Below are 15,992 nucleotides of genomic sequence, written 5' to 3' on the forward strand. Positions count from 1 at the left end.
GAAATGCCAGCATTTATCAAGTTTACATGAGCGTTTGACTTACTGTTCTTTATACTATTTTAATCTGCATGATGAAAATATTCCAGAATTTTAAAATTTCTATCTTTAAAAAGTAGTCAAAATAAGTCATCGGCCGGTATGTGTCTTAGATTTTAGGTTCCAATGTCAACCAAAAGGTCAGTTATCTTATGAAGTCAAGATCCCCTTTGGAATTCCCTCAAATCACCAGCACCCAGGCTCTTAGAAAGTCAGAAGCCAAGAATATCTTTCTTTGAGTATCTTTGCAGTGGAGAAGCCCCAGACTAAAGGACACATCAAGGACACCCCAGGCTCCCCTTGTCTGTAGTGGAGCTCGTGGTCTGTCCTCCCCATAACCCTGCTCCCCTGGCATCTTCCTTCATTCAGACAGTGGCACCTGCTCAGGCCACAGAGAATGGTTTGGGAGGAGGAACTGAATGAGGAAGGGTTCTGATGTGGCATGTTGAGGATGAAATTGTTTTGTAGCTCAAATAGGATGTGTTGATCTTTTAGCCCAATGCTCTGCTTTACGTATTAATAAACAGAGGTGCGGGAAGCAGAGGGGCTACAGCTTTACGTGGGTTTTCCCTTCTCAGCACCTCACCACGATTGACTTGTTTTGTCTTTATATCAACCACATAAGAGAAGTCCTGTTAATTTCCCGCTGTGTAGAGGGGGCAGAAAGGATGAGTAACTTGCCGAAGGTCATGCCTCTGGGAAGGAACGCAACTGGGATTTGAGCACTGGCAGTGTGACCCCAGAGTCCATGTTCTGTCATTACTACTGTGTGCTAGATGTGATTTTTGCTTCCTTGTCTATAATCTATCTGTAGGTTGAGGAACAAAACACTACTTGGAGAAAGCCTGCCTAGTTGTCCCTTCAGTAATCTGCGTGGTGCTAGAGGAGATGAATTGCCACGGGGGCTAGGGGAGGGGGCTTCCAGGCATTTCCAGTGTACATCTGATTCCCTCTGCAAATGCATATGATGCTTTGGAAATGGTGCAGAAGCAGGAAGACATCCCTGTGGGTTTGGGGGCATATCTGGTCTTAGAGTATATATTCCTGGAAACCTCGCCCAAAAGGAAATGGCCCAAAGTCTGCTGAATGGCCCCAGGGTCACTCAGCTCAGCTTCACAGATACACCGTGATTTTGTGCCTGCTATAGCCCACGCTGGGCCCTGGGGATACGGTAAGACCGTGGTGTCTGAACCTATCTGCTCGCCCTCGGGCACCTTGATGGCTCTGGGTCCAGAAGTGGTAGCTTTGGGAGAAACCCCACTGTGTGCGGATTACACCCCGGAAAGAAAGGGAACGTAGGCATCCAGTGCCCAGCCCGGAGCGGGCAGCCTCTTAAAACACGATGCGGCAAAGTTGCCCCCACCCATCGTGTGACCTCGGACAACGGTGCACACACAGTCTGGCGCCCGGAGCCCTGCTGTGGAGACGGGAGGGGCAGGCCTGAGCCGGGCCTAGTCCCCAGGTGTGGCCTCCCCGTGACTAATGAGCAGTGTGCTCCTTCTCCCCTCAGGACCCCAGGAGCAAGCACAAGTTCAAGATCCACACTTACGGAAGCCCCACCTTCTGCGATCACTGTGGGTCACTGCTGTACGGACTCATCCATCAAGGGATGAAGTGTGACAGTAAGTAAGTTTTCTTTTCTTAGTAGATGGTGAGGCTCTGCAGCATGCGTCCGGGGTTGACAGGGCCCTTCAAGATTTAGTGACTTTTCAGCTCATCAGTAGAATTCGTTCAGATATGGACTCTGCTGAAAAAGTAGAGAGTCTCTCTGCTGTCGAAGTTCTGGTTTATTAAACTACTTAACTGCCTAATTATGAACCCTCACCACAGAAGCACCCGATTTAATGAAGTTGGTGCTGCCCCGGTCTAATGTGGTAGAGATCTTCCATCGCTGTCGCACGCAGCCCTGTCAAACCCCACAACGAATGCCATGTGTCCCCACCTCCAGATTCCACATTTGGTTTGGCTTCAAGATGAGCTGAGCATTCGTGCTCATTATCTTCCTGGGTCTCTAATTAGTGGGTGGACTGTGGAAAAATCCAGTAGGCTCTCCTTAGCGCTGAAAGCACAGCAAAAATAAAAACGGGGAGGGCATCTTACTTTTGAAGTTCACTTGCCCTGTGTGTTTCTGGACAGATCAGATTCCTACCAGGCCAGTTAGAGATGAAATCCCTAAAGACATCCGTCTTCTCCCCTTCCCCTTTCTGCTCTGTGTGTATCTCCACCAAACACCAGGAGGAAAGAAAAACATCTTTTTCTTTCTGTGGAAACTCTTTGCTTTGATTATTGTCATGTAATGAGATTCCCCAGGCTATTTATTTGTTTCAATAAAATTTTATTCTTAGGACATGAAAAGGTACTTACTGAGCCTGTTTTTTCTAGTAGAAGGGGAAGGGTTATGGGAATATAAGATGTGTCATTCGTTAATGACGGCTGTTAGGGCCCAGAGCCTCATCTGTGTGTCCCGACACGGAGCAAAGACATACGTGTGTCGTCTTCCCTCGGTATCCGAGGGGCTTGGTTCCAGGACCCTCCGCAGACACTCAGCACCCACAGTCAGTGGATACGGGGGTGTGGATTGCAGGGGGCAGCTGTGGAATTGTTGGAAAGAAATCGTGTCTGAGAGGACCTGTGCAGTTCAAAGCCGTGTCACTCAGGGCCGACTGCACATAAACGTCAAGCTCTGTGAACTTCATGGAGTAGACGGATAGCTTCTCAGAGCTCAGGGCTGCTTCACCTTCCCAAGCTGTAGAATCGAAGAGCTTCATGGAAGCTTCACGATTGGTAAGGCCAGTGGCTTCCTGCATTTTGGGCAACGCTAGGATTCCAAAGACACTGTTTTCAGAGGCTCTGCAAGTGTGGATCCTAAGTGCACTTGTAAATACACTTTTAATTATTTTAAAACTTGGAACAAAAGTGAATCCTCAGCTGTGTTAGGCACTCAGCCTTGACGAGTTGAAGGTGACCTTGCAGACGGGGCCCTCCCGTTTCTCCTGCTACTTCCACTGCAGAGTCAGCTGGGATTGTGAAGGGTGCCCTTAAAGAAGGGCACCAGCTGCCCATCCTCTTCTGGGTGAACCAGGATCTGGGGTTGCTGTCCAGCTTTAACACAAGACAGAAATACATGCATCGCTGAGGCTGAACTCTGAGTCTTCACTGAGCACCCCTAACGGCTGGGTGAAAAGTTTTGTTTGCATCAGAGGCCTTTCTTGGTTATCCAGGAATGTCTTTATAGTAAATAGTGGTATAGATTTGAATTTATTAACCAAGTGTACGCTAATGAGATAACACTCATCTGGTTTGTAGGTTAGCATCCTGCTTATTAACATTTTGGTTGTAAAGTGGGTTCTGTTAGTAAAAGTGAAAACCACTGACCTAAAGCAGTGTGTTTTGTTTTAAGCTCTTTGCCTTGGAGTCCTAGGGTTTCTGGGGCTGCTGCCTGTGCTCCTTCCTGGGGGATGCAGGAAAATAAGCAGATGGGTGCCAGGACCCAGACCACCCCCCAGCCAGAGCCACTTCTGCAGAGAAGAACCCTCTTCCTCTACCCTTACACACAGTAGGTTATGATGCTGTAGACATTTCTGCTCGGTGGAAAGAAAGTCAGCAACCACTTGTGCAGGCCTCTTAGTTTGCGGAGTAGGAAAGGGAGTTGGAAAGCAAATGAGCTTCCCAGGATGTACGATACAAGCCGCAGACGGTAACTCCGAGACAAAGATACAGCCCAGGGCCCTTTCACCTCCCACGCCCTCCCTGAGGTCCACATCCTTTCCAGAGGCTCTGGCATTTATTCCCTTAAGTTGCACATTCTGCGCAAGTACTTGAACACATGATTTGGTCAAGGCGGGTCATAGCACAGCTGTTCAAGAGGCTTTGTATTGGCCGAATCAAGGTACATGATTTTGAACGGTTCCCTTTGGGAATGGATCCACATTAATTGTTCTTCCCTCGTTGTATCCCTCTTCCTGCTTTCGGTGTTTAATAATCGTAGCTGAGATCCGTTGTTCATGATGCTTCTTGCTATTTAGTTCACCACGTTAAAATTAACCACTGAAAATGAAAAGGGCATGAAGGCTCAGAAGAGCCTTGTAGCATCCCCTGGAGGATTCACAAGCGTTCCAGGGGCCACCCCTCCTTCTGGAAACCTGAAGGCACAGGGCCAGTGGAGCTGAAACACCTGCACAGAGCCTTCTGTTTGTGCTCAGTGCACGGGACTCTCTTTAGGGTTTCTTCAGTCCATTACAATAAGACTGATCTTTTTTTAATCCGCCCCCTGTCTCGCCCACGTAATGTCAGCTGGTGAGAAATGGCTTATGCCAGGCATGTATTTGTTTTACTCAGAATAACATTTAAATATCTGAAGACAGGTTTAAAATATCAAGCACAGGTTCTTTTAAAAACAACAACAACAGTAACAAACAAAAGCAATGCACTTAAGCCTCCTTGGACATACAGAGTTTACTGAGGAAAGGAACATTTTCTGAATTTTCTTTACTCAACCCTGCAAATTCTCAGAAAGGCATAAGAAATTCTTTGGCAGAAAGAATCATTTGTTTAAAATGTGCATGTTATTTGCCTCTGTGTACATAAAATAGTAATTAGTCTGCGCTATACATGCATTTACCTATGTGAATTGTGTATGCTGTTATATATTGGAAGCATTCACAGAAGACAGGGGGGTGTCTTGCTTCAGTTAAGACTGGACAAATATGGATCGAGTATTTTAAGGATATTGTCACTCACATGAAGCCTGTGCTGTAAGGGACATCTGCTAACAGTTCTTTATGTCACCAAAAGCATTATAGCAGAGTATCGAGTTAGAGGGTGGCTCATTTTCACTTCTGTTCATGCAGCCAAAACACCGAGGGAGGGATGCTTCCAGGCCACGCACCCAGCCTCACCCTTTGCTTTCTTGACTCACAGCCTGTGATATGAACGTGCACAAGCAGTGCGTGATAAACGTCCCCAGCCTCTGCGGGATGGACCACACGGAGAAGAGGGGCCGGATCTACCTGAAGGCCGAGGTCACCGACGAAAAGCTCCACGTCACAGGTAAGGCAATCTCGGATGGGTGTGAAGCCTGTGGTGCTCCGTGGACTTCGGATCAAGGGCAGGCCGAGACCCAGGCTGCTCGGACGCAGAGACACGGGGTCTCATGAACATGCCTACTGAACCCCCAGATTCTCAGTGTCAGTCAGGGTCACCACGGCCGTGTGGATGAAGTGTTCTGCCAGCAGGGCCAGCGGATTGTCCCCCTGGTGATGGGCATACCGGAAGCCACTAAGCAAGATGCCACGGGTGAAGGTGGAACCTGGGAGAGGGCAGGCGATGGATGATCCAGGTGTTTAAGTGCATCGGGCTGTGATGACCTGACGGGCCCGCCGTGATGGTAACAGCAGCTGCCTTGAGTATTTACGCCTCCTCTGAGTTGGGTGCGGTGCTGAGAAATCCACACAGATTAATTTATCTGCTTCTCACAACTGCTAGATCATTAGCCTCATTTTCCAGAAGAGGAAACTGAGGCACAGAGAAATGGGAATCTGCAGTGTCACAGAGTAAGTGAGGACTCCAGACCCTGTGCTTCTAACCATCACACCACTTGCACCTCACAGACAGGATGGCTGAGGCACCAGAATTCCATGTCCCCAGGCCAGGCGCCCCTCCTTGGGGCCATGTTGGGGTGCGCACTGTCACAGCACAGCTTTTCCTTTGGTTTCCCACCCAATCCACACTCAGCCGAGGGTCCTCCCTCAAGGTGACGCCCTCTGTGCTGAGTATGGTTTAAGTCTCAGGTGGCAGCCTCGTTTCCTTGCTCTGGAGGCCTCTCGGGTGCCACCCGCGCTGTACGCTCCCTTCTCCTGGACCAGGACATTTATTCTTATTAGATCAGCAAACGTACTGTGCTCCCATTTGTATTTAAAAGTGGAAAAACTGACTTAATTTTATTGTAAATGACAGAAAGATGTTATAGGAAAAAAGGACTTGAAGGGTCTGTTTAAGGAAAAAGCGGGGGTGGGGTGGGGGGAGGAGTTCCAGAGAAAGCTCACTTTTGGGAACATCCTCACATTTTTTTTCTTTGGAAAACAATCCAGTTTTCTACCCAGTGCTGTCCTGTCAGGTAAGAATTCAGGGAACATCAAACAGGGTTTTGAGGTGTTGCGAGGAGAGGGTCTACACGCTTTGCGGCTGGGTAACCTGATGAAACGAACCACACACGGCTAATGGTCAGAATGGGATCGCGCATAAAATCCCCATCACAGACACGGGACCCCCTGGTGCCTTTGTGTTTCAGAGAAGTTCCTTGATTTTCTCAGAACCGTCCTGCCTGTCCCCTTGCGCTTCGGGCTGCGGTTCTCGCCCACGTTCCCTTTGATTGGACGGATGCTGCAGTGAGGCCACAAGCGGGTCTGCACCGTCACAGCCCCACGCTTATTTCTCTCTCTTTTTTACTAAGGCTCCCTCATTGTCAAAGTCCCGTCCTGGGGGTAGGGAGCATGCAGTTTCAGAGAAAATTACCATAAAACAGAGGCTGAGTAAGTGGTGAGGGATCCCAGCAGAATGCCTGCTGGCTGAACAGTGCTTCTCCCTGGCTTTACAGCGGCCCACGGCCATGGCGATGTGGCGGACACACAGGGGAGAGTCAGGGCTCAGCTGGGAGGGTCACGGCTCCCTGAGGGCTGGACTGCCTGGCAGGGATTTCAGCGTTCAGCTCGCACTCCTTGTGCTTCTGAGTACAAAACAGACTGTGCATGCTAGACGGGCCCGTGCCTTCTCCACGTGGCACTGCCTGAGTGTTCCAGGCTCTTCTGTGAGCCTCAAGAGCCTTGCAGGTGTAAAACTGCACAGAGGGGCACAGATGCGCTGTCTGGGGTGGCACAAGGTACGAGAGAAAGACCCACCTTGCAGGGGACAGCCAGGCATATCCTCCGGGGACTCCTATGCTAATCACTCCAGCATTGCCAAGAGCTGAACTTGAGTCACAACCGTGGAATCATCTTAGGGGAAGACACCCTCCCTGAGTTCGAGACTTTTCATGCCTGGAAGCCAACCAGTGTAACCTATGGCTGCAATCTAGGTCATGTCTCTTTGAGAACGAGTCTACACGTTTGTGCAGAGACGTAGCTCTGCTCTAGGACTATGAATTCAGCAATACTTTTTCATAATAGCAGCAACAGCAGCTCACAGTGACTGAGCACTTCCCACAAAAGGGCCACCTTCGAAGCACTTTACATAATTAACTTATTTAAACCTGTGCGGAAATTTATTATCCTTATAGATGAAGAAACCAAGGCACAAAGAAATTAAATAACTTGCCCAGAGTCACACAGATGGTCACCTTAATGGTTACATATTCAACTGATAGAAGTAGAGATATTTTAATGACAGTACCAGTAGGAACTGGAATCTTATCTTAGTTCAGGCTGCTATAATAAATACCATGGACTGAATTTCTCTTGCTTCTGGAGGCCTGGAAGTTCAAGATCAAGGTGCCACCAGTTTGGTTTCTGGAGAGAAATCTCCTCCTGGCTTGCAGGGGCTGCCTTCTGGCTGTGTCTTCACTTGAGAGAGAGAGAGAGAGAGAGAGAGAAGCTTGGAGTGGGAAGAGAGAGGAAGGAAGCAAACTCAGTGATGTCTCCTAAGGGCACTGATCCCATCCTGAGGGCCTCACCCTCATACCTCATCCCCTCCCAAGGCCCCACCTCCTGTACCATCACCGTAGGAGGTTAGGGCTTCCACATACAAACTTGGGGGCACAAACATTCAGTCCACAGCAAATCTGACTTAAAAATACAGTAGTTATTTGTGTGCAGGAAATTCAGTCCTAAATATAGACATCCAAACTAAAGGAAATAACCCATAAGTAATCATTTCCTTAAGACTTTTAGAGTAATTTTAGATTTTCAGAATCAGAATTAGCCTGGCTTCAAGCAGAACAGAAATATAAACAATAAACCAGGGGCTTCTCTGGTGGCGCAGTGGTTGAGAGTCTGCCTGCCGATGCAGGGGACACAGGTTCGTGCCCCGGTCCGGGAAGATCCCACATGCCGCAGAGCGGCTGGGCCCATGAGCCATGGCCACTGAGCCTGCGCGTCTGGAGCCTGTGCTCTGCAATGGGAGAGGCCACAACAGTGAGAGGCCCGTGTACCCCAAAAAACAAAACAAAACAAAACAATAAACAATAAACCATAACGAGTAGAGCTTATGGTACAAAAAAAGTCACAAAAGTATCACAGAGTTCCCTACACCTTTCACCCAGCAGCCCCTGATGGTCACGTCCTTACCTAACCATACTTTAGGCATCAATGTAGTCACATTTTTAAATAGTACCCGATAAATTCGTGAACAATAGGCACCTATGTTAGTCACTAGAAATTGTTTTAAAGAGTCAAAGAGAAGACCTCAGGCTTCCTTATTCCAGTATAAAAGGCCAGCGAGGAACACCAGGCAGAGCCCCTCCCGAGCGGTACCTGCCACCCCTCCTGCATCACTGCCTGTACCGCTCCTCACCCAGCGGATCTGGCACTTGTGTTTGTGTGTCTTGACAGATGGTTTCCATAACAACAGCTGCCATTGACCAGGTCCTTCCCGTGTTCGTACTACTGTCCACAGGACTGGACCTTTCCCCATGCTGAGTGCTTTCATAGTCATTGTTTCCCTGACCCCTCAAAAATTATACCACAGCATACTGTTCTTGCCCTCATTTTCAAGGTGAGCAAAGGAGCTAAGAGTGGGGGAAGGAAGTTGCTCCGAGTTAAGAGGCAGAAGGTGAAGGGAGGCGCCCTAGCCCAAGTCTGACCCCTGCACCCAAATGCTGTCAGTCTCCCAGGTCTCTCGTACTAATTAAAGAGTCTCCTCTGGATAAACAGCAAACCCATAAGTAGTTTCTAAACCCACACTCAGCACCCCACAGCTTCTCTGAGGTGACAGAAGGTCTAAACATGGGACTTAGGACCAGGGGAGAAAAGTGTCACATGTGGAGGAATTAAAGAACAAGCCAAGCCCACGTATAATGAAGTGCTCAGTTATGTGGGTGCCAGACAGTCACATAACTGTGACTGGGAGGTTCTGGGGCGTACGGGGTGGGGAGGGAAAGACCCCGCAGAGGAAGAGGCTGAAGGACTGTAGGTGTTTGAGAGGCCAGAGGGAAGAGACCTGCAGCTGATGGCTGAGACGGGGTAGAGGAATTAGCCGGCCTTAACGGGAACGCATGTGTAAATAATAAACCATAATGAGCAGAGCTTATGATACCAATGCAAGTGATTTCCTGGAAAATGCACTTAAACCCTAAGTACCTGTGTTAATTGTTAGATTAGCTCCATTTCCATTTGACCTGTGCAGAATCACTCAAATTGAAAATAATTCCCAAAGTAAAATAGAAATTCCCAGCGGACTCCTGGGATAGAAATCACCCTTTTGAAATCAGAGATCAGTTTCCTTTCGAGATTGGTGCAGTATTTCTGGGAAAGGCCTCTGCTTTCGGGGGTATATTTTTATTTTTTGCCTTTGGGCAGTGGTGCTGATGTTATCTGAATGGTGTCATTTTTTTCTTTTCATTCAGTATGCTATTTTAATAGGTTTCCTACATTCTTGTGTACTTTTTGTCTGGTTTGGAGGAGTGGTAAAGAAAAATAATCCCTCGTGGGAACGGATTTTCAATTTAGTGTTGTAAGTAAATGGGAAAAATATCGTATGCTTTACAGCTGTTTCAGGAACACATCTCTTCCCCAAATAGATTATTCTGCAGAAGAGTCTGATTTTCTCAGATACTTTGGATTGTTAAGTTATGGAGATGAAGTTCTAAATCGAGTTCCGGGGTTGGGGGGCACTTCCTGCAGGTCCCGGCAGCCTACAGATTTCGTCCTCTGTCTCGCTTCTAGCTCTGTGCCGGGACCTTGCCCTCATGCTGTTGTTGGTTTAAAGAATACTACTCCCAGGCTTCCCTGGTGGCGCAGTGGTTGAGAGTCTGCCTGCCGATGCAGGGGACACGGGTTCGTGCCCCGGTCCAGGAAGATCCCACATGCCGCAGAGCGGCTGGGCCCGTGAGCCATGGCCGCTGAGCCTGCACATCGGGAGCCTGTGCTCCGCAACGGGAGAAGCCATAGCAGTGAGAGGCCCACGTACCGCAAGGAAAAAAAAAAGAATACCACTCCCTCTGTGTGTTCTTCCACCTTTTAATAGCGTAATTGGGATGGAGTCAAGGCAGTGAGGCTCAGCTTTGCATAATAATCATTCATTCTTTGATCCGACTGTTTGTTATCCATTTATAAGCTGTGTGTCAGGCTCTCTGCGAGGCCCTGGGGATGCTAAGATAAGGAAGACATAGTCCTTATCATGGAATGTGTGGTCTCCAGGGGGACTTACATGTGGAAAAGAATGACAGCGCCCGGTGCCTGTCAGCGTCAGTGTGGAGGGCGCCTGGGGGCAGTGCCTTGTACCGAGGAAGCTGCAGGTGGTAGTGAAGGTAGAGCCAGGAGCACAGGTGGGGAGGGGACACTTCAAGGAAAGATGCTGGGCCACGGAAGTGCTTGGTGTGTTCAGGAAGCTCGACCCAGTCCAGGATTTCAGGGATTTTGAGTGCGCCGTGGGGAAAGCTGGGGGAAAACTTCTCTCCATTTTCAAGGGGTTAGGGCTACAGTCATCACAGTTTACAGATTGCACGGGTCTTAGGAGTCACGGGATAATAGCTCCCAGTTAAATACTTCTTTCTCAAGCAGGAGCATTTACAGTTCCGTGTGGCTGTGTTTTCAACAAGGACAGAGCATCACCCTCCCACCCTGAACTCCAAGCTTGACCCCGAGGTTCACTGTGACCCTCGACTTTCTTTGTCGATTCTGGGAAAGGAGGCATGGCAGGCAGCCCATTGGTCACCTGAAAGCTTTGTTCGGATGCTCTTCCCCCCCGGCAGGACGGCTGTGGATTATAGTAACCTGTTTGGGGCTGCCAGCAAGGAGCAGTTGGACCAAGCCACTTGCAGAACAGGAAAGGCATTAGTTGGCGGTCATTTCTATTAAATAAAAGCTTGGCTGTGGGAATCAGATCCAGCTCAACAGCACAAAAGGTAACGCAGCTGCTGTGGCTGGTCCTTTGCTTTGGGATGGAGAGGGGTCCTCAGGCAGCTGCTGCTCCTCAAGTATATCCAGATTGTCCATTATTGGTGATGCTACCTTTGATCACCTGGTTAAGGTATTTTCATCAGGTCCCTCCCCTGCAAAGGTACCTTCTTTAAATTTGTAATTAATGAGGGGTCTGGGTGTTGTACTTGGAGACCAGCAACCTTTTGTCTGATGGTTTTGGCAGCCGTGGACGAGCCTTAATCAGTTATTAAACTGACGGTTGCAAAATGGTGATTTTCTAGTTCTGTAATTGCTTCAACGTTCAGTAGCTGGCATTCATCTGAAAGAAAAGCTTTCCCTTTATGTCCCCCTACAATTTTTTTAAGTAGCAATTTGAGCTCACTATTTCTTTTTTAGTGTCTTTTTTTTTTTTTTTTTTTTTTTTTGCGATACGCGGGCCTCTCACTGCTGTGGCCTCTCCCGTTGCAGAGCACAGGCTCCGGACGTGCAGGCTCAGCGGCCATCGCTCACGGGCCCAGCCGCTCCGCGGCATGTGGGATCTTCCCGGACCGGGGCACGAACCCGTGTCCCCTGCATCGGCAGGCGTACTCTCAACCACTGCGCCACCAGGGAAACCCTTTAGTGTCTTTTTAAAACGTTCAAATTGTTCCAAATATGGCCAGCGGGAGCCCCTTCATGCTGGCTCTGCGTCCCCTTGACATGACCCATCCGTTTTTTCAGTACTTCCGTTCTTTCTGGAGCTTCCTTTCTCTGAGAAGCCCTGGAGTGTTTTTTTAAATGGGAATGATAATAAGAATTCAAAGTCGGGGTTCTGGGGGTGCTTGGGGCTCCCGGGATGCTACTGCCTCTAAGCTCTTCCAGTAGACAGAGGCAGGGTTTTTTTTTATGACCTCCCACTGCTGCCTCTGGCTCTGATCCTGGACCAGCGTTCTTCTCCACCTTTCCCAGTCCTCAGTGTTTCTCCATCCTGCCTCAGTAAGACCTCTGGTCCCCGATGATGTCAACGTGCCCATTTGTTTGCTCTACCCCACGTTACGTGCAGCAGTTTCGGAATCAGTATACCAACACCTCTACCAAGAACAGGCCTACTCCATAAAGCTCAAGAATTCATTGCCATTTTAAATAAAGCCTCAGGTGATGCCCCATCGAGGGTATGTAGTCAGAATGCTGTTACCTGGACTAAATGTTTTCCTGTGTAACCATGTTGCCCATTTGATACGTGGCACCTTCCCGACCATACTCAGCCTCCTCCATGATGTGACAAACCGGAAGGATGCTGCTCCTGATGGGATGTAGTAGAAAGTACACACTACACTCCTGTCCAGTATTGGAGCCAAAACTGTATTCCCCGAATCTAATGAGGGAAAAAAAACTAGACACATCCAGATATTGGGACATTCTGCTTGGTAACCAACTGGGACTTTTCAAAAATGTTAGTATTGTGACAAACAAAAACCGTCAAGGGGACTGTTCTTGACTAAAGGAAACTAAAGAGACCTGATAATCGGGTGCAATCTGTGGCCCAAGAAAATAACAATTCTAAAGGACGTCTGGGGACCAGGGCAGAAATCCGAATCTGGACTGCCCTTTAGATAGTGGTTTTGGGTCTGCACGACATTTCTGGGTGGTCATGGCAATGTGGCTATGGGGGAGATGCTGAAGTAGTTTAGGGGCGATTTTCCCTGACGTCTGAAACTTACTTCCAAATGGTTCAGCAAAAACAAAACACAAAACGCTGAAAGTACGTGTGAAATACACACGCACACACAAAGCCTGTGTGGCGAATGTTAATCACTAGTGAACATTTTCAAATCAACCAAACCTCCAAAACGTTGAGCTCTGTTAGGTTGGAGCTTTCTGTTCTAGTGGGTACAGCACTTCAATGCTTTCTGTAGAAATCCCTGTGGGCTGGAAGGAAGCTCCAGATGAACCAACCTCCGAGCTCCTGACGGGGATGCCAATAGCCAGCTGGTCAGAACTCGGGGAGCCGCTGTGGGAAGGGGGACGTAGTGCACACCAGGGGAGCCGCGGGTGTTGCCGGAGGGCCTGGGTCCTATGAGAGGAGAAACCAGCGCTTGTTGAGCCCCTTCCATGTCCCAGGCCCGGGTTGGATGCTTTCCTATCTGTTATCACGACGACGCTTCCGGAAGAGTGCTCTCATCCGAGTCGTCACTCTGTCCCACAGACACAGGCTGCGAGAGCTTGTGTGACCTGCCCAGGTCACCCGGCTGCTGAATGGAGGCCGTCCTGACCCTGGTGCCCAGGCCCACGCCCCCCACCCCCTTACCCTGGCCGGCTCCTGGCTCTGGCCCAGGGGAGATGTGTGCCTGTCGCAACTCCCTCCCCTTACTACAGATAGGCCCACACCGTGTGGCTCCAGTGTTGGCCATTTCGTGTTTCCATCCTCTAGTGAACAGGTGAGGCTACCCTGAACTGGCCCTTGGCACTGTCGCCATGACCCCCCAGAACCCCCATTTTCCAGGGTTTAGATAACAGCTAGTGATAAAAATGGCAGCAGGGAACCCAGCCGAACTCCTCCCTGCCTCAGAGTGGAGACCTGAAATGGGCAAATGAACACCCGTCAGGATATGTGCTGACCGATCATGCAGGAGTGGGCCACACGTGATGGCTGTGTCCGTTCTCAGCCTGCCTCGCCGTCGCAGCCTCGCCCTTGCTTTCGAATTCTCAGTCTTGGAAGAAGCCATCTCTAGCTTGACCGGGGCTTAACATCCAGGCACAGCCTTTGCAAAAGAAAACAGGAACTGCCTTGGACCTAAAAACACCTAGCAGCATGCTTGTCTCAGAAGAGTGCTTGCACACTGCCACATTCAGATGCATGGGCTTCCAACTGACCACTGGTGTGTTTTCCATGGATTTATCTACTCTGTCTTCTTCCTTGGTTGGCCATTCCTAAATATCAGGTGCCGTATGTCTGTGTGACCCCTTCAGCAGCCGGTACCTTGCCTGCCTCTGCAGTCTGGTCCCTTCCGCCACCACCCCCCCCCGCCACACACCATGGCACTCCGCATTCGCATCGTGAAGAAAAGCTACGTGCCGTTTCCCCAGGGGCAGGCTGGGTCCCACCTGCTCACCTTTGCTAGTGTTGTTTACCCTGCTCCATCAGGAGTATTGTTTAACCCTCAGCCCCAGTTCCCTTCATGAAGCCCCTCCTACCATTTTGTGCCCCGCCTAGAATGGACCAGTTTCTCCCCACGCCCTTTCTAACATTTATTTTGTGGTTTTGTGTTTATCTGCATGCTGATCTCTTGCTACCAGACCATTAGCCCTTTGAGGTCCGAGACGGCGTCTTATCTCCTGTACGCAGTGCCTTGACTTTGTGTCTGAGAGCTGGGTGTTGAGTAGATGATGATGATGTTAGAAGAACCCAGCAAGTACAGCATAAAAAAGACCCAGCTTTATACTGTGCTGCTACCTCCCAAATCCAAAGCAACTCTTCCCATTTCAGCCCTGTATCTGGATCACATGGAAATGATCCTGTTTTAGCCGAATTCATAAAGCCACGTGACTCTTGGGATCCTTCAGAGAGACACACATCTGCCAAGAAAGAGGTTGCACGTTCTCCAAGGGACGTGTCATCATTGACATCCTGACCGTGGTACCTCATCCTGACCTGTCTGTGGCAGAGCTGTCAAATGTGTACTAACTAGCAGTGTGTCTTCCTGTGGATTGCCCCTCCTGCAGGGCTCTCTGTGCAGTGATTTGAACATAGCTTTCTATACTGAGTGCACTGGGTGCTTGTGGGAAGCAGCAAGCCCAGGATGAGGGGCAAAGGGTCGCCAGTGTCATTTCCTTAAGGCAAGAGTACCCTGGTCTCCAAGCTCAGAGTGACATGGCTTCTTTCTCCTGCTTGTAAACTGTGGTGGTTTAGCTGCGGATGGCAAGTCCCCTCCCCATTGCATCCTTGCCAGAGCACTTAGATCTCAAATGCCCACCTCCTAAAACCTCACGGGGAATGGAATCTTCACCCCGTGCACGGTCCCTGGCCTGAGGGTCCTGCCACACTGTATGTTTGCCCGTTGAATCTCTCTCCATCTGGCAGTTTTGTCGAGTCGGTGGTGGCTCAGTGGTGTACGAACAGCTTGCTTATTTCACCAGATTAAAAGTTTTATATCCAAGATACTTGGCCCCCAGTCTTGCCTCTTTCGGAATTAATTTAGTCTCACATCAGGTTTGATGCACGTGGTCGCCTTGGGAAGGTCTAAAGTGTTGACAGATGGGCTCAGTCGGAGAAAGATCCCAAAGGTAATAAGAACATCCAGACTCTTTTAAAACTGTGGCTGAGGTGATAAGAGGCTTTTTCAGGTGAAAATCTCTTAGCCCTGACATGGGAAGTTTAATTAATGTTTATCTTCAGCTTTGTATTCTCAGATTCAAGACTGTGGCAGAACGACAGATAGAGGGCCGAGGGGAAATGGCTTGTTGTTATGTTGTCTTTCTCTCTGCGGACTGTCGTCTTCCAGAAGCAAATACTAATGCCAGTCCCCTGTTGGCCCGAGGCCTCCAGTAGCCCCATGACGAGTACGCCCCTAAGAATCAGCTCCGAGCCCATCTCTGGTGACCAGGAGTGTAGGGGAGAGTTGTTGGTCTGGGACAGTTGAACCCTTCCCTACCGACAGGTGCAGGACCGTTGCCGGCTAAGCGGGTGTCACACATGATGCTCAGCCATCGCATTCCTGGTGGGGAAGCCTAGCAAAGGCCCCCCACCGAAGATGGGGCTCCCTCAGAGGAGCCAGCAAGAGCACATCCTGCTCATAACCTCACGTAAAGGTGATAGAAAAAAGGTTGGTTTCTTTGGGCCTTGTCTCTTGAGGGTTTGGCTTCTTCAGGGCGGGGGGAAAAAAAAAAGAGAGAACCAGCAAACGT

The 15,992-nt window shown here is 49.4% G+C and overlaps 1 protein-coding gene across 2 annotated transcripts in view; it reads left to right on the forward strand.

The window, feature by feature from the left end:
• Positions 1–15,992, forward strand: part of PRKCA (protein kinase C alpha) — a gene marked incomplete at both ends in the record, with an annotated part of 373,558 nt that overhangs the window by 270,788 nt on the left and 86,778 nt on the right. For both annotated transcript variants that reach the window (XM_079726327.1, XM_079726328.1), the window contains 2 exons: positions 1,547–1,658; positions 4,957–5,085. In XM_079726327.1, coding sequence (XP_079582453.1) covers positions 1,547–1,658; positions 4,957–5,085 — 241 coding nt within the window. The remainder of the gene's footprint in view (positions 1–1,546; positions 1,659–4,956; positions 5,086–15,992) is intronic.

Source organism: Hyperoodon ampullatus (assembly GCF_949752795.1).
Source record: "Hyperoodon ampullatus genome assembly, chromosome: 19".
Taxonomy (NCBI): domain Eukaryota; kingdom Metazoa; phylum Chordata; class Mammalia; order Artiodactyla; family Ziphiidae; genus Hyperoodon; species Hyperoodon ampullatus.